This window comes from Panulirus ornatus, chromosome 11 (assembly GCF_036320965.1).
Source record: "Panulirus ornatus isolate Po-2019 chromosome 11, ASM3632096v1, whole genome shotgun sequence".
Classification (NCBI taxonomy): Eukaryota; Metazoa; Arthropoda; class Malacostraca; order Decapoda; family Palinuridae; genus Panulirus; species Panulirus ornatus.
In genome coordinates, this window is record NC_092234.1 from 70,052,562 (window position 1) to 70,070,203 (window position 17,642).

Genomic DNA, 17,642 nt, shown 5'->3' on the forward strand with positions numbered 1-17,642 from the left:
CATTCAACAAAACTTCAAAATACTCACTCCATCTCCTTTTCACATCACCACTACTTGTTATTATCTCCCCATTGGCCCCCTTCACCAATGTTCCCATTTGTTCTCTTGTCTTACGCACTTTATTTACCTCCTTCCAAAATATCTTTTTATTCTCCCTAAAATTTAATGATACTCTCTCACCCCAATCCTCATTTGCCCTCTTTTTCACCTCCTGCACCTTTCTCTTGACCTCCTGCCTCTTTCTTTTATATATATCCCAGTCATTTGCACTATTTCCCTTCAAAAATCATCCAAATGCTTCTCTCTTCTCTTTCACTAATAATCTTACTTCTTCATCCCACCAGTAATGAATTTTATGAAGTTTGTTTATTATTTGTGAAGTCCACCTCATGACATGCTATACTATCCTCTAAGTAGAGTTGGTCTATTTATATCAAAATTTTGTTTTTCAAATTATTCCACTTTGTAAAGTCTTCTTTCAACAGGAGTCAAATTTCTGCTGACGTTAGGCAACGCATCTGCTCTTGCAACCAACCTTGGAGCTACATTCCATGATAAGGTAAATGGCTGTTGCTATTGTCATAGAATTTTCATCTTCAATTGTATTATCAAAAGGAAAGTAGAATTGTGCTGGGTTAAGAATACCAAACATATGCATTTTATGAGGCATCAAAAACTTTTCAATAATTGGTTTAACCCGTTGACACCAATCTCCATTTGGCTTTTTTTTCAGTTGAATGTATCATTAGCTTTTGTAACAACTGCAAAAAAATCATCTTATGATAATTAACAAAGTGTGTGGAAGAAGAAAGTTAAGAGTAAATGTGAATAAGAGCAAGGTTATTAGGTACAGTAGGGTTGAGGGTCAAGTCAATTGGGAGGTGAGTTTGAATGGAGAAAAACTGGAGGAAGTGAAGTGTTTTAGTTATCTGGGAGTGGATCTGGCAGCGGATGGAACCATGGAAGCGGAAGTGGATCATAGGGTGGGGGAGGGGGCGAAAATTCTGGGGGCCTTGAAGAATGTGTGGAAGTCGAGAACATTATCTCGGAAAGCAAAAATGGGTATGTTTGAAGGAATAGTGGTTCCAACAATGTTGTATGGTTGCGAGGCGTGGGCTATGGATAGAGTTGTGCGCAGGAGGATGGATGTGCTGGAAATGAGATGTTTGAGGACAATGTGTGGTGTGAGGTGGTTTGATCGAGTGAGTAACGTAAGGGTAAGAGAGATGTGTGGAAATAAAAAGAGCGTGGTTGAGAGAGCAGAAGAGGGTGTTTTGAAGTGGTTTGGGCACATGGAGAGGATGAGTGAGGAAAGATTGACCAAGAGGTCGGAGATGGAGGGAACAAGGAGAAGAGGGAGACCAAATTGGAGGTGGAAAGATGGAGTGAAAAAGATTTCGTGTGATCGGGGCCTGAACATGCAGGAGGGTGAAAGGAGGGCAAGGAATAGAGTGAATTGGAGCGATGTGGTATACCGGGGTTGACGTGCTGTCAGTGGATTGAATCAAGGCATGTGAAGCATCTGGGGTAAACCATGGAAAGCTGTGTAGGTATGTATATTTGCGTGTGTGGACGTATGTATATACATGTGTATGGGGGTGGGTTGGGCCATTTCTTTCGTCCGTTTCCTTGCGCTACCTCGCAAACGCGGGAGACAGCAACAAAGTATAATAAATGAGTATAATAACATAAATTGTGTGGCACCTAACCTCTATAGACATTTTCATCAGTGAAATGACCAGAAGACTGTAGACAAGAAATTAACTCAAAAGATAGAACGATGATTGCTAGTAAAATCAAATATTTGCAGGGCCTAGCATATCCAAGTGTTCAGGAATCATCAAGTTAAACAGCTAGAAGTGCTTTGTATCACAGCATTTGCATTACTATTGAATAAGATCATAGCCTGAAACAGTGTTTTTACTGAAGTTTGCACTTCCCACCATTACTGATTATACTTAAACACATTTTCAGTTGGATTTTCTCATTAGAAATTATACATTATAGCACAGTCATTTATTTTTTTTCATACTATTCGCCATTTCCTGCATCAGCGAGGTAGCGTTAAGAACAGAGGACTGGGCCTTTGAGGGAATATCCTCACCTGGCCCCCTTCTCTGTTCCTCCTTTTGGAAAATTAAAAAAAATGAGAGGGGAGGATTTCCAGCCACCTGCTCCCTCCCCTTTTAGTCACCTTCTACAACACACAGGGGATACGTGGGAAGTATTCTTTCTCCCCTATCCCTATCCCATATATATATATATTTTTTTTTTTTTTGCTTTGTCGCTGTCACCCGCATTTGCGAGGTAGCGCAAGGAAACAGACGAAAGAAATGGCCCAACCCACCCCCATACACATGTATATACATACGTCCACACACGCAAATATACATACCTACACAGCTTTCCATGGTTTACTCCAGACACTTCACATGCCCTGACTCAATCCACTGACAGCACGTCAACCCTAGTATACCACATCGATCCAATTCACTCTATTCCTTGCCCTCCTTTCACCCTCCTGTATATACAGGCCCCGATCACACAAAATCTTTTTCACTCCATCTTTCCACCTCCAATTTGGTCTCCCACTTCTCCTCATTCCCTCCACTGCCGACACATATATCCTCTTGGTCAATCTTTCCTCACTCATTCTCTCCATGTGCCCAAACCATTTCAAAACACCCTCTTCTGCTCTCTCAACCTGCCGGCAAGGCAGCAGGTTTGGATGGTATTGCAGTGGAATTTATTTAAAAAGGGGGTGACTGTATTATTGACTGGTTGGTAAGGTTATTTAATTTATGTATGACTCATGGTGAGGTGCCTGAGGATTGGCGGAATGTGTTCATAGTGCCATTGTACAAAGGCAAAGGGGATAAGAGTGAGTGCTCAAATTACAGAGGTATAAGTTTGTTGAGTATTCCTGGTAAATTATATGGGAGGGTATTGATTGAGAGGGTGAAGGCATGTACAGAGCATCAGATTGGGGAAGAGCAGTGTGGTTTCAGAAGTGGTAGAGGATGTTTGGATCAGGTGTTTGCTTTGAAGAATGTATGTGAGAAATACTTAGAAAAGCAAATGGATTTGTATGTAGCATTTATGGATCTGGAGAAGGCATATGATAGAGTTGATAGAGATGCTCTGTGGAAGGTATTAAGAACATATGGTGTGGGAGGCAAGTTGTTAGAAGCAGTGAAAAGTTTTTATCGAGGATGTAAGGCATGTGTACGTGTAGGAAGAGAGGAAAGTGATTGGTTCTCAGTGAATGTAGGTTTGCGGCAGGGATGTGTGATGTCTCCATGGTTGTTTGATTTGTTTATGGATGGGGTTGTTAGGGAGGTGAATGCAAGAGTTTTGGAAAGAGGGGCAAGAATGAAGTCTGTTGTGGATGAGAGAGCTTGGGAAGTGAGTCAGTTGTTGTTCACTGATGATACAGCGCTGGTGGCTGATTCATGTGAGAAACTGCAGAAGCTGGTGACTGAGTTTGGTAAAGTGTGTGAAAGAAGAAAGTTAAGAGTAAATGTAAATAAGAGCAAGGTTATTAGGTACAGTAGGGTTGAGGGTTAAGTCAATTGGGAGGTAAGTTTGAATGGAGAAAAAGTGAAGGAAGTAAAGTGTTTTAGATATCTGGGAGTGGATCTGGCAGCGGATGGAACCATGGAAGCGGAATTGAATCATAGGATGGGGGAGGGGGCGAAAATCCTGGGAGCCTTGAAGAATGTGTGGAAGTCGAGAACATTATCTCGGAAAGGAAAAATGGGTATGTTTGAAGGAATAGTGGTTCCAACAATGTTGTATGGTTGCAAGGCGTGGGCTATGGATAGAGTTGTGCGCAGGAGGGTGGATGTGCTGGAAATGAGATGTTTGAGGACAGTGTGAGGTGGTTTGATCGAGTAAGTAATGTAAGGGTAAGAGAGATGTATGGAAATAAAAAGAGCGTGGTTGAGAGAGCAGAAGAGTGTGTTTTGAAATGGTTTGGGCACATGGAGAGAATGAGTGAGGAAAGATTGACCAAGAGGATATATGTGTCGGAGGTAGAGGGAACAAGGAGAAGTGGGAGACCAAATTGGAGGTGGAAAGATGGAGTGAAAAAGATTTGAGTGATTGGGGCCTGAACATGCAGGAGGGTGAAAGGCGGGCAAGGAATAGAGTGAATTGGATCGATGTGGTATACCAGGGTTGACGTGCTGTCAGTGGATTGAATCAGGGCATATGAAGCGTCTGGGGTAAACCATGGAAAGCTGTGTAGGTATGTATATTTGCGTGTGTGGACGTGTATGTATATACATGTGTATGGGGGTGGGTTGGGCCATTTCTTTCTTCTGTTTCCTTGCACTGCCTCGCAAACGCGGGAGACAGCGACAAAGCAAAATAAAAATTTTAAAAATTAAAAAATAAAAAATATATATTCATTTCTTTCGCACATATCTGTCATCTCCCGCATCAGTGAGGTAGCGTTTAGAACAGGGGACTGTGCCGAAGGCTGTACATTATAGCACAGTCATTTATAAAGTGAGAAATTCAAGAAAGTGTATATGAAAAAGGACATGACAAGGGAGGAAGTGGAAAGATTTTAAGAGAAGTTACAATGAGTAGAAAACTTGCTGATAAACTGGACACAAGCAACAGGGTCCCATTCATTGTGAGTACCGCTGGGAAAAGTAGTAAAGGTCATTTATGCATATATTGATGGTTTAATGGAGAATAGGAACGAACTTGTTTTTAAGGAATGTATGGAGGAAAATAAGCCAAAAATCATAGTCATACTGGAGACTAAACTGAATAGCATGTAGTTTTCATGGAGGGATATATGATAGCAAGGGAATGAGAGAAAAACTGGGGGAGTTAGATGAAAACATAAAATTCTAAAAGTTAGTTTTAAACATTGGGCCCTTTAGCATGTACATTCCACAAAAATAGTAGTTGATGAAATCTTTACTATAACCTTACTTGTGTATAACTTGTTATAGAGAATAGAGGAACCAGATCAACTATTTGTTGAAAGCAACAAGAAGGGAATATGCTGGTGGTAAAAGAAACAATGAAGATAACTATGTTGGAAGGTGATAAGGTCCTAGTTCTTGGGAACTTCAGCTACAAAGAAATGAAGGGGAACACCTAAATGAGTGAAGAATAGATGTCACATAGAACGAAATTCCTAGAAAGCTTGCAGAAGATATCATTGTACCAACATATTTTTTGAAGGTAGCAGGATTAGAGGAGTGAATATACCGTCAGATGAGGATTTAGTCTTCATGCACTGCTTCCAAGAAATTAAAAATATAACTTATTGACCTTGGAAAAAGTGACCACTTGATACTTGAGATGAACCTTATAGTAAAAAGAAAAAAGGAGAATCATACAGACAGGAAATTAGTCCAAAATAGAATTAAGAATAAAGAAGGAAACTGAGAAGCCTGAACCACCTTTGTCAGGGGAGCAGACTGGGAGGCTGAATCCCATGGTCTGGACATAAAGAAGAGTTATATCAGATTTTGTTCGAGCTTCAACCAGGATGTGGAGAGACAGTGATAAAGTACGGTGAAAGAGGGGCAGAAAAGATATTGAAAGAATTATTGAGTTAAGGGAGCAAATGGAGATGGTATAACATGGTATAACATGAGTCAAGCTGCATATGACAGATACTGGAGTGCCGAAAATGACTAAATCTTAGTAAGAAGGAAGAAAGTTGTGATGTAAAACATAGTTGATAAGTCAGAAGAGCATCCAATATTTTTCACAACTTTGTCAGGAGTAGAAAAACCGATTAGGACCAACTTCTGAAATTAAGTTACACTGAAGGGAAGTTCTTTAGAACAGACAGGATGTGTGTGAGAAGCAAACATGAAGTTTCTGAGTACTTCCACATTTAATGACTTGAAGTTATTTCATACATCCAATGAAGGGGAAGATACCTTGAAGAACATTGAAGTCAGGCCTGTAGAAGTGATTGGACTCATGAGAAAATTAGACTTGGCCAGAACCCATGGTCTTGATGGCATCTCACCATTTGTACAAGGAGAGTGCATAGAAGTCCTTGTCAAACTGTTAGGAACGTTTAAAGTGAATGAGGGAAATGTTTTAACAGAATGGAAAAGTGCCAATATTTTACTCTGATGTAAAACAGTATTAGCTTCTTAAGTGGAAGACAACATGGGTTCAGAGGGAATAAATCTTGTATGATAAATTTACTGGATTTCTGTAAATAAATCAGTAACATCCTAGAAAAAATGGGTGGATTGTATTTTTCTGGATGCCATCTTAGACAAAAGAATGATAATGACGCCAAACATTTAGGCTCACTTCAGAGGAAGACTACTCAAATGATGAACAGCTCCATAACCGGAAGAGAACATAGAATGCATGTCAGGGTATCCTTCTCAGGTGGGCAAGGTAACAAGTGGATGCCCCTTGGCTTGGTGCTGGAATCACTTCTATTTGTGGTGTACATAAATGATTTATCAGATGAGGTGGTCTTACTTGTATATCTTTAATGAAGCTATTATACAAAAAGTGTGTAACAGTAGAGAATGAATAGCTGCTAAGAGACCTAGACAGGATACAGCAGTGCCCATATAGATGGCTTCTGAAATTTGTTCATAAAGATGGGGAAGGGTGCAAATAGACCTGACTGTGGGTGCTAGAAATGGGTTGTAGATTTCATTTGCTCTGCCAGAGGGACCCAAGAGCTGACATCGTACCTACCTGTTTGGATGAACAGCATGTGACATGGATTTTCAGGGAAGATAACTGTATCCTGGTCAACATCAAAATTCTCTTCATACCCATGGTCTGTATTACACATGAGGCCAACTCAAGAAGCATTTGATAATAAAAACTCGTTCATTCATTACTACCTATCTATCCAAATCTCTAATGCCTATGCCCTCAGGAACTTGCTCACTGGGGTGGCCATGGCAAAAGAGTCTCCATAATTGGTCACCTCCAGTGCCACTTCTTAGCCTTCAGTGCTTCACCATTAATAGGCCACTGACAGAGGGTTGCTCTAGCACAGTGTTTCCAGAAGCCTTTTCCTAATTTTCCTACCAACTTCTCCCTAATGTGTCTACCTAATGTTTCTCCCTAATGCTCCAACTTCCACCTAATTCCCCCACCTAATGTTCCTACCTACTATATTTTTTCTATATTATACTTTGTTGCTTCTCCCACGTTAGCGAGGTAGCACAAGGAAACAGATGAAAAAATGGCCTAACCCACCCACATACACATGTATGTTCATACATGTCCACACACGCACATATACATACCAATACATTTCAATGCATATACACACACATACACACTCAGACACACACACACACATACACACACACACACACACACACACACACACATACACACACATAAACACATGCACACAATTCACACTTGCTGCCCCCACTCATTCCCGTCGCCACCCCGCCACACATGAAATGACAACCCCCTTCCCCCCGCACATGCTCAAGGTAGCCCTAGGAAAAGACGACAAAGGCCACATTCGTTCACACTCAGTCTCTATCTGTCATGTATAATGCACCAAAACCACAGCTCCCTTTCCACATCCAGGCCCCACAAAACTTTCCTTAGTTTAAACCAGACACTTCACATGCCCTGCTTCAATCCATTGACAGCACATCAACCCTGGTATACCACATCGTTCCAATTCACTCTATTCCTTGCACGCCTTTCACCCTCCTGCGTGTTCAGGCCCCAATTGCTCAAAATCTTTTTCACTCCATCCTTTCACCTCCTATTTGGTCTCCCACTTCTCCTCGTTCCCTCCACCGCTGACATATATATCCTCTTTGTCAGTCTTTCCTCACTCATTCTCTCCATGTGACAAAATCATTTCAATACAACCTCTTCTGCTCTCTCAACCACACTCTTTTCATTACCACATGTCTCTCTTACCCTTTTATTACTTATTTGATCAAACCACCTCACACCACATATTTTCTTCAAACATCTCATTTCCAACACATCCACCCTCCTCCACACAACCCTATCTATAGCCCACGCCTTGCAACCTTATACCATTGTTAGCACCACTATTCCTTCAAACATACCCATTTTTGCTTTCCGAGATAATGTTCTCGCCTTCCACACATTTTTCAGCACTTCTAGAACATTCAACCCCTCCCCCACCATGTGACTCACTTCTGCTTCCACGGTTCCATCCGCTGCCAAATCCACTTTCAGATATCTAAAACACTTCACTTCCTCCAGTTTTTCTCCATTCAAACTTACCTCCCAGTTGACTTGTCCCTCAACCCTACTGTACCTGATAATGTTGCTCTTATTCATATTTACTCTCAGCTTTCTTCTTTCACACACTTTACCAAACTCAGTCACCATCTTCTGCAATTTCTCATCTGAATCATCTTCCAGCTCTGTATCATCAGCGAACAACAACTGACTCATTTCCCAAGCATTCTCATATGAGCCACAACAGACTGCATACTTGCCTCTCTCTCCAAAACTTTTGCATTCACCTCCCTAATAGCCCCATCCATAAACAAATTAAACAACCACCAGGGAGACATCACGCTCCCCTGTCGCAAACCAACATTCACTGAGAACCAACCACTTTCCTCTCTTCCTACTCGTATGCATGCCTTACATCCTAGATAAAAACTTTTCACTGCTTCCAGCAACTTGCCTCCCACACCATATATTCTTAATACCTTCCACAGAGCATCTCTATCAACTCTATCATATGCCTTCTCTAGATTCATAAATGCTACATACAAATCAATTTGTTTTTCTAAGTATTTCTCACATACATTCTTCAAAGCAAACACCTGATCCACTCATCCTCTACCACTTCTGAAACCACACTGCTCTTTCCCAGTCTGATGCTCTGTACATGCCTTCACCCTCTTCTGTTTAACATTTCAACCTAATGCTTCTGCCTAAATGTTTCAACCTAATGCTTCTGCCTAACTGTTCCAACCTGCTATATTTGTCTATTGCTCCTACCATTTTGTTAAAAGGCAGGGCTAATGCATGGTGCTCACCAAAGGAAAATCAAGAGTTACGAAAAATTAGTTGCATGAGTTATGTGTTATCAAGTGTTATGTGTCACAAGGAGACATAGTGTGTTTGTAGACTTTACCAAAATATGGATCATAATCACTGTCTTCCTTCAATAAATTATACAATGAAGGACATTAATCATCAAGTTTAAATGAATTCACAAATAACATGGAAAAACAATTTTTATGCTCATATAAACATGTGGATAAGACTGGTTAACACAGAGACTTGGGACAAAAGGCACAAAAAGGAAAATAGTGAAAATCAGGGGAAATAGGGGAAGTCTTGTAATTCTTGTTGAAAGCCTTTTTGTTGATTAATGAAAAAGGAGCTAGTTAGTTCACTACAAATCTAGTACACTAGTATTCATGGTCATATTCCCTTTAATCTATGTGCACAAAATGTTACTTTTTATATATAATTCTACATTTTATTTCCTGTTGTATGTATTACTGTCATATTTTTAAGGTATTTGTGCATTTATCATTCATCTTTTGATTATGTCAACAAAGGAGGGATACAGACTCAGGGTAGTGGATTTTGTTCATACACTTGGAGTGCTCCCTCTTAAGAAGCTTTTCATGCAGAGGTTTTGCAGAGATTTATGACAACTTTTGTCAAACCTTACCTCAGTCTAAATGCTGAGGATCAATCTTGCAAGCATTGGGCTTACCTTTTTTGAGTTGAAGGATTGCTAAAGTGCCACCTAAAGGTTTGCTCATGGTAACTTTTGGTTAAGAAGTTTTTCTCAAATCCTCCCCCTCCTTGCTTTCATAAAGTCATACCTCGCTGGGCAAACTGACCTTGAAGAGAAGAATAAGTTTTGAAGAACAAAAACTTTCTCTTCAAGTAAATGACCAAGGAAATGACACACTGATAATTTTCTGGATTTTTTTACTCCACATTTCTTTTCTTTTTAAAGAAAATTTCCCCTTAACTAATAGTAGTCACTGTCAGAGTGATATCCTCATGCCAAAGAATAATGAGGTGTTATCTGGTGCAACCTGACAGCTGGCAGAATAATGATTTCATTGCATTGTGGTGACTCTTTATTGAAGGGAAAATAACTGGAGCAATCAAGGGCCACCACCACTGCTTGAGTGGTTGGTGAAGGGCAAGAAGCATTAGCCTCATAGGATAAATCATAGGATCATAGGATAAAGAATAAGAAACTTCTAAAACCTAGAGATCATGGAGACTTTATCATAGCTTGCAAGACACTCCTGTAGGGAGAAAGATTTCTTCAAAAGTTTACTTCTTTTTTGAACTGATTGATGCATCATGTTGTACAGAAGCTTCAATTTTCTTTCTGTACATGTTTATGAAAAGTTTGATGATATAATGAACAGAAAGAATACTTTAAATCACTAATCTCCTTTACACTTTAGCTCACAGTAGACAGTCATCAGTGGCATGATAAGCTAATCTTTGTTTTGTTTGTTTATTTTGGATGAACATAGCACCTCCCAGGGTGTGAGAGGGAGACCTATAGCAGTGATGCCTATTGGGGTTGCTATATCAGGCACATGGCCAACAGCTACCTACATCCAGCTGGTACATGCAAGATGGCTCCTGCTGATGACCCATCAAGAGTTGTGGATTATCGGCTAAGGTAAGTCTCTCTCTCTCTCTCTCTCTCTCTCTCTCTCTCTCTCTCTCTCTCTCTCTCTCTCTCTCTCTCTCTCTCTCTCTCTCTCTCTCTCTCTCTCTCTCTCTCTCTCTCTCTCTCTCTCTCTTTCTCTCTCTCTCTCTCTCTCTCTCTCTCTCTCTCTCTCTCTCTCTCTCTCTCTCTCTCTCTCTCTCTCTCTCTCTCTCTCTCTCTCTCTCTCTCTCTCTCTTCTCTCTCTCTTTCTCTCTCTCTTTCTCTCTCTCTCTCTCTCTCTCTCTCTCTCTCTCTCTCTCTCTCTCTCTCTCTCTCTCTCTCTCTCTCTCTCTCTCTCTCTCTCTCTCTCTCTCTCTCTCTCTCTCTCTCTCTCTCTCTCTCTCTCTCTCATTGCTAAGTAGTAGGTTGAGGGCAACCTCTCACCATGATTACCTGCTTTGGTACTGGGAAGATCAGTGATGGCTGTGCAGTGAGCCAGCACTTCAGTGTCAAGCATCACACTGTTTTGGCCCGGGTAGCTGTCTTTCCCTACATGTCATAAAAGGCCTTGAGCGAAACAGAATGGAAGGGTAAGGGAAAAGAGTGGTTCCAGAATATTCAGTTGGTAAACTTAGAGGTAAGTGAGATTATAAGAGTGAAAGAAGGGGTAGCACTTCTGATGAGGAATAAACCATGAGACTGTGTTAAAGACAGCAAGGAAGGGAGGAACAAGACATGAATTCATAATGGGAAAAGCTGGTAAGAGCATTGGTAGATCTCAAAGAAATGAATTATTGGGTTAGAAGAGCTGAGTGCCAGAATGAGCAATGTACCAATTGAAAGTATTACAGGAGGGTCCATTTTAGTTTGCTTAGCCTTATAACTGTCTCCTGAAAGAGGAAATGTGATTGAGAGGAGATGGTTTAAGTAAAGATAAATTCACAAGTGTACATGGATTGGGAGACAACAGGAATAATTGAATTTTGTACCAACTGACAAGTGTACATAGGAGAGGTTGTTAGATGTGAGGTACTGAAATGGGCAACAGGTGGAATGTCTAATGATTTTTTGGTGGTAGCAAGTGTAAAAATTGGTTGTGGGTTTAGAAAAGGGGTAATGATGTGTGAAAGAACTGGTGAAAGTTTATAAGCTTGGAAAAAAAATTTATGTACTAAGATATTAAGAGAGGTGGAATGAAGAATGACTTAGGGTGAGTAAATGAAATTAAAGGGACAGAAAAAGAGGAGGATGAAGAGGGAAGCACTATTCAAATGTCTAGATGTATTGTGTTGTATGCAGGTGGGATGTTGATATATGAGAAAGGGTTGAGTGATGGAATGAGGAAGTTGAATTGCTTGTGAAACAAAAAGATGCATGGAATGAAGAATGACTTAGGGTGAGTAAATGAAATTAAAGGGACAGAAAAAGAGGAGGATGAAGAGGGAAGCACTATTTAAATGTGTAGATGTATTGTGTTGTATGCAGGTGGGGTGTTGATGTATAAGAAAGGGTTAAGTGATGGAATGAAGAAGTTAAATTGCTTGTGAAGCAAAAAGATGCATGGAAGGAATTTGAGTTATTGGGAGGACAAGAGAATATGGCTCGAGGTCTGAAGAAATGTATTACAACTGAAAAGGAGGGTAAATGAGAATTGAGAGAAAGTATTGATAAACTTCAAATAGAATGGGAAAATATTTTGGGATAAGGAGAATGGTGTGAGAACAAGTAAATGGGGGAAAGACAGAGGAGAGTGGATGTTGAAGGAAAAGCAGACAAAGAGATTGAGTAAGTAATTCAAATGATTGTTAAGCGTGTTAGGTGGTAGGAAGGTGAATGTTGTGTGTTTAGAATGAGTCAACATGCAGAGAGAAAAAGAATTATGGTGAAAAGGGACAGATAAAGTATGGTAAAGCATCAGGAGTGGGCAAGATTTCAGATGATTTCCTGAAGAGGGGATGAAGTTGCTCGTTTTTTATAAGGCTGTTAAACATATGTGTGGCCAAAGGTGAGGTACTTAAGGATGGTTGGATTCATGTACTGTATAAAGACAAAATTGATATAAATGAACGTTTGAAATTTAGATAAAGTCTGTTGAGTGTACTTGGGAAGGTGTACGAGAGAGTTGTGATTGGGAAGGTGGTGGTCTGCACAGAATAGCTAGTTTAGGAGGCATTGTAATTTCAGATGGAAAGAATGCGTAATCCAGGTGTTTACTTTGAAGAATATATGTGAGAATAGAAACATGGAGAAATAGTGTGACTTGTACATGAAGCATATGTTAAGGTTGACAATGATGGGTAGTGAAAGGTGCTGTGGATACATGGGATAGTTGTTAAGTTACTGAATGCAGTGAGGAGTTTTTACCATTAGAGTAAATCATTCAGAAAGGAAGGAAGGCGATTGGTTCCTGTTAAAGGTGGATCTCCCTCAAGGATGTTTGATGTTTCCAGGACAGTTAAATCTGTTTATGTATGGGATGATGAAGAAAGTAAACACAGACAAGGGCAAGGTGCAGGTGTACAGTATGCTGGGGGTAGTGGTATAAGAGGTATACCAGTTGCTGTTTGCAGATGACATGACTCCAAAGAAAGACACTGAAAGCAGATAACAGAATTTTAGGAGTGTGTTATAAAAGGCTAAATTTGAAAGTAAAAGAGATGCAGGGAGGGGTGAGACAGGAAGGTGTAAATATGAGTTTAGTTTAGGGGGATCTTGAGGAGTGGAGGGCTTTAGGTACCAAGGGTTGAATGTGCCAATAAATGAACCATGGGGTCTGAAGTTAGTCATAGGATGAAAGAGGTGGCTAAAGTTCTGGGTGCTTTAAGAAATATGTGGAAGGAAAGGTTATTGTCCCTAAGGCCTAAGGTATGTTTTTTGGAAGTATAGTAGTCCCTGTAGTTTTGTTTGCCTGGGAACCTTGTGCTGTGAGTGCAAAAGAATGTGGAAGAGGGCAAATATATTGGAAATGAGATGCCTGAGAACAGGTAAGAGATGACAGTGTCAGAGAGGAGTATTGTAGTAAATACATTCTGATAGAGCAGTACAACCATGATGTGCATGCTGAAATGGCTTGGGAATATGGAGAGGATGAAATGAAGGTTGCTTTGGAGTATTGAGTCCTGAACATTCAAAAGGACTAAATGCATGCATTGGATAGAATGAATTAGAGCATTATGGTACATTGGGGTTGGTAGGGTGACATTTTGTCATTGGCCTGAATTAGGTCATATGGAGTGGTCAAGATAAACCTTGGAATAGACAGTGGGACTTTGCTGTCAATGATAATCTTTGGTTTTGTGGTGTAAAACATGACATGTAGAGATTGTATGCATGAGGCCATAGTTCGTCTGTTCCTGATGCTACCTCACTAAAGCAGGAGAGACAGGTTGAAAAAACGTCTTGATATAAAGACTGTTTCAGTCACACTTGCTATGGTAACTTTTTTTCTTGTACTTTGTCAAGTAATGAACTTTTGATGATATTCATTCTTCAATATTCCTTTGGACAAGAAGTTAAAGATTTGAGCTGATTTTGATTGTCCTCCCAAATTTGATGTTCAGAAGTTAACTGAGGTTTTTGATAATGTTATGTATTTGGAGTTTGTCTCCAATACATGTCTAGGTAATATGAATCTTTCACCTTTGATTAAACATTTATTTTCAAGAATAAATGTTATCTTCATTAGTACTACATCGAGTTATATAATTGAATACAAGTGAATGCAACCAGTAACAGACCACTGGGTTCTAACAGGGCTGTTTGTGATAGTGGAAAAGAACAGAAACTCACAGCTATGTTATATGATTGTGAGGCATGGGCTATAGATAGGGTTGTACAGAGGAGGGTGGATGGGTTGGAAATGAAATGTTTGGGGACAATATATGTGAGGTGGTTCGATTGAGTGAGTAATGAAAGGGTAAGAGAGATGTGTGGTAATAAAAAGAGTGTGGTTGAGAGAGCAGAAGAGGGTGTGTTGAAATGGTTTGAACATATGGAAAGAATGAGTGCGGAAAGATTGACAAAGAGGATATATGGGTCAGAGGTGGAAGGAACAAGGAGAAGCGGGAAACCAAATTGGAGGTGAAAGGATGGAGTGAAAAAGATTTTGAGCTATCGGGGCCTGAACATACAGGGGGGTGAAAGGCGTGCAAAAAATAAAGGAATAATGTGAATTGGATCAATATGGTATACAGGGTTCAACATGCTGTCAATGGATTGAAACAGGGCATGTGAAGATAATGGGGCAAACCATGGAAATGTTATGGGGCCTGGATGTTGATAGGGAGCTGTGGTTTTGGTGAATTACAGATGACAGCTACAGACTGAGTGTGAACAAATGTGGCCTTATATGTCTTTTCCTGATGCCACCTCACTGAAGGGGGAGATGCTGATTTCCTGTGTGGCGGGAAGGTAACAGGAATGGATGAAAGCAATCAAATATGAATACGTACATATATACATGTATATATTTATTTATTATACTTTGTCGCTGTCTCCCATGGTAGGGTGGTAGCACAAGGAAACAGACGAAAGAATGGCCCAATCCACCCACATACACATGTATATACGTACACTTTCACACATCCACATATACATACCAATACACCTCAGCATATACATATATATACACACACAGACATATACATATATACACATGTACATAATTCATACTGTCAGCCCTTATTCATTCCCGTCGCCACCCCGCCACGTAATGAAATACCAACCCGCTCCCCCCACATGTGTGCGAGGTATTTATTTTTATCTATTCTATTTTACTTTGTCGCTGTCTACCGCATTAGTGAGGTAGCGCAAGGAAACAGACGAAAGAATGGCCCAACCTACCCACATACACATGTATATACATACATGTCCACACATGCAAATATACATACCTATACATCTCACCATATACATATATATACACACACAGACATATACATATATACATATGTACATAATTCATACTGTCTGCCTTTATTCATTCCCATCGCCACCCCGCCACACATAAAATAACAATCCCCTCCCCCCCAAATGTGCGCGAGGTAGCGCTAGGAAGAGACAACAAAGGCCACATTTGTTCACACTCAGTCTCTAGCTTTGATGCCTTACATCCTCGATAAAAACTTTTCACTGCTTCTAACAACTTGCCTCCCACATCATATACTCTTAGTACCTTCGACAGGCATGTGTACATGTAGGAAGAGAGGAAAGTGATTGGTTCTCAGTGAATGTAGGTTTGCGGCAGGGGTGTGTAATGTCTCCATGGTTGTTTAATTTGTTTATGGATGGGGTAATTAGGGAGGTGAATGCAAGAGTTTTGGAAAGAGGGACAAGTACGCAGTCTGTTGTGGATGAGAGAGCTTGGGAAGTGAGTCAGTTGTTGTTCGCTGATGATACAGCGCTGGTGGCTGATTCATGTGAGAAACTGCAGAAGCTAGTGACTGAGTTTGGTAAAGTGTGTGAAAGAAGAAAGTTGAGAGTAAATGTGAATAAGAGCAAGGTTATTAGATACAGTAGGGTTGAGGGTCAAGTCAATTGGGAGGTAAGTTTGAATGGAGAAAAGCTGGAGAAAGTGAAGTGTTTTAGACATCTGGGAGGGGATTTGGCAGTGGATGAAACCATAGAAGTGGAAGTGAATCATAGGGTGGGGGAGGGGGCGAAAGTTCTGGGAGCCAGCCTTGAAGAATGTGTAGAAGTCGAGAACATTATCTCGGAAAGCAAAAATGGGTATGTTTGAAGGAATAGTGGTTCCAACAATGTTGTATGGTTGCGAGGCATGGGCTATGGATAGAGTTGTGTGCAGGAGGGTGGATGTGCTGGAAATGAGATGTTTGAGGACAATATGTGGTGTGAGGTGGTTTGATCGAGTAAGTAATAATAGGGTAAGAGACATTTGTGGTAATAAAATGAGTGTGGTTGAGAGAGCAGAAGAGGGTGTTTTGAAATGGTTTGGTCACATGGAGAGAATGAATAAGGAAAGATTATCAAAGAGGATATATGTGTCAGAGGTGGAGGGAACGAGGAGAAGTGGGAGACCAAATTGGAGGTGGAAAGATGGAGTGAAAAAGATTTTTAGTGATCGGGGCCTGAATATGCAGGAGGGTGAAAGGCGTGTAAGGAATAGAGTGAATTGGAATGATGTGGTATACCGGGGCCAACGTGCTGTCAATGGATTGAACCAGGGCATGTGAACCATCTGGAGTAAACCATGGAAAGTTATGTGGGGCCTGGATGTGGAAAGGGAGCTATGGTTTCGGTGCATTATTATTTGACAGCTAGAGACTGAGTGTGAATGAATGTACCCTTTGTTGTCTTTTCCTAGCGCTACCTTGCACAAATGAGGGGGAAGGAGGTTGTTCTTCCATGTGTGGCGAGGTGGCGATGGGAGTGAATAAATACATACAGTATGAATTATGTACATGTGTATATATGTATATGTCTCTGTGTGTATATATATGTATACATTGAGATGTATAGGTATGTATATTCGCGTGTGTAGATGTGTATGCATATACATGTGTTTGTGGGTGGGTTGGGCCATTCTTTCGTCTGTTTCCTTGCGCTACCTCGCTAACGTGGGAGACAGCAACAAAGCAAAATGATTAAATAAATAAATAAATAAATATATATAAATATATATAGATATACTTAGAAAAGCAAATGGATTTGTATGTAGCATTTATGGATCTGGAGAAGGCATATGATAGAGTTGATAGAGATGCTCTATGGAAGGTATTAAGAATATATGGTGTGGGAGGAAAGTTCTTAGAAGCAGTGAAAAGTTTTTATCGAGGATGTAAGGCATGTGTACGTGTAGGAAGAGAGGAAAGTGATTGGTTCTCAGTGAATGTAGGTTTGCGGCAGGGGTGTGTGATGTCTCCATGGTTGTTTAATTTGTTTATGGATGGGGTTGTTAGGAAGGTAAATGCAAGAGTTTTGGAAAGAGGGGCAAGTATGAAGTCTGTTGGGGATGAGAGAGTTTGAGAAGTGAGTCAGTTGTTGTTCGCTGATGATACAGCGCTGG

At 40.5% G+C, this 17,642-nt stretch overlaps 1 protein-coding gene across 1 annotated transcript in view; it reads left to right on the top strand.

Moving 5' to 3' along the window:
* The window catches only part of LOC139751628 (glucose dehydrogenase [FAD, quinone]-like), a 212,904-nt gene that overhangs the window by 148,982 nt on the left and 46,280 nt on the right, over positions 1-17,642 (top strand). Inside the window, 2 exon segments of the mRNA XM_071667248.1 lie at positions 486-559; positions 10,497-10,648. Of these exon segments, the coding sequence (XP_071523349.1) occupies positions 486-559; positions 10,497-10,648 (226 nt within the window).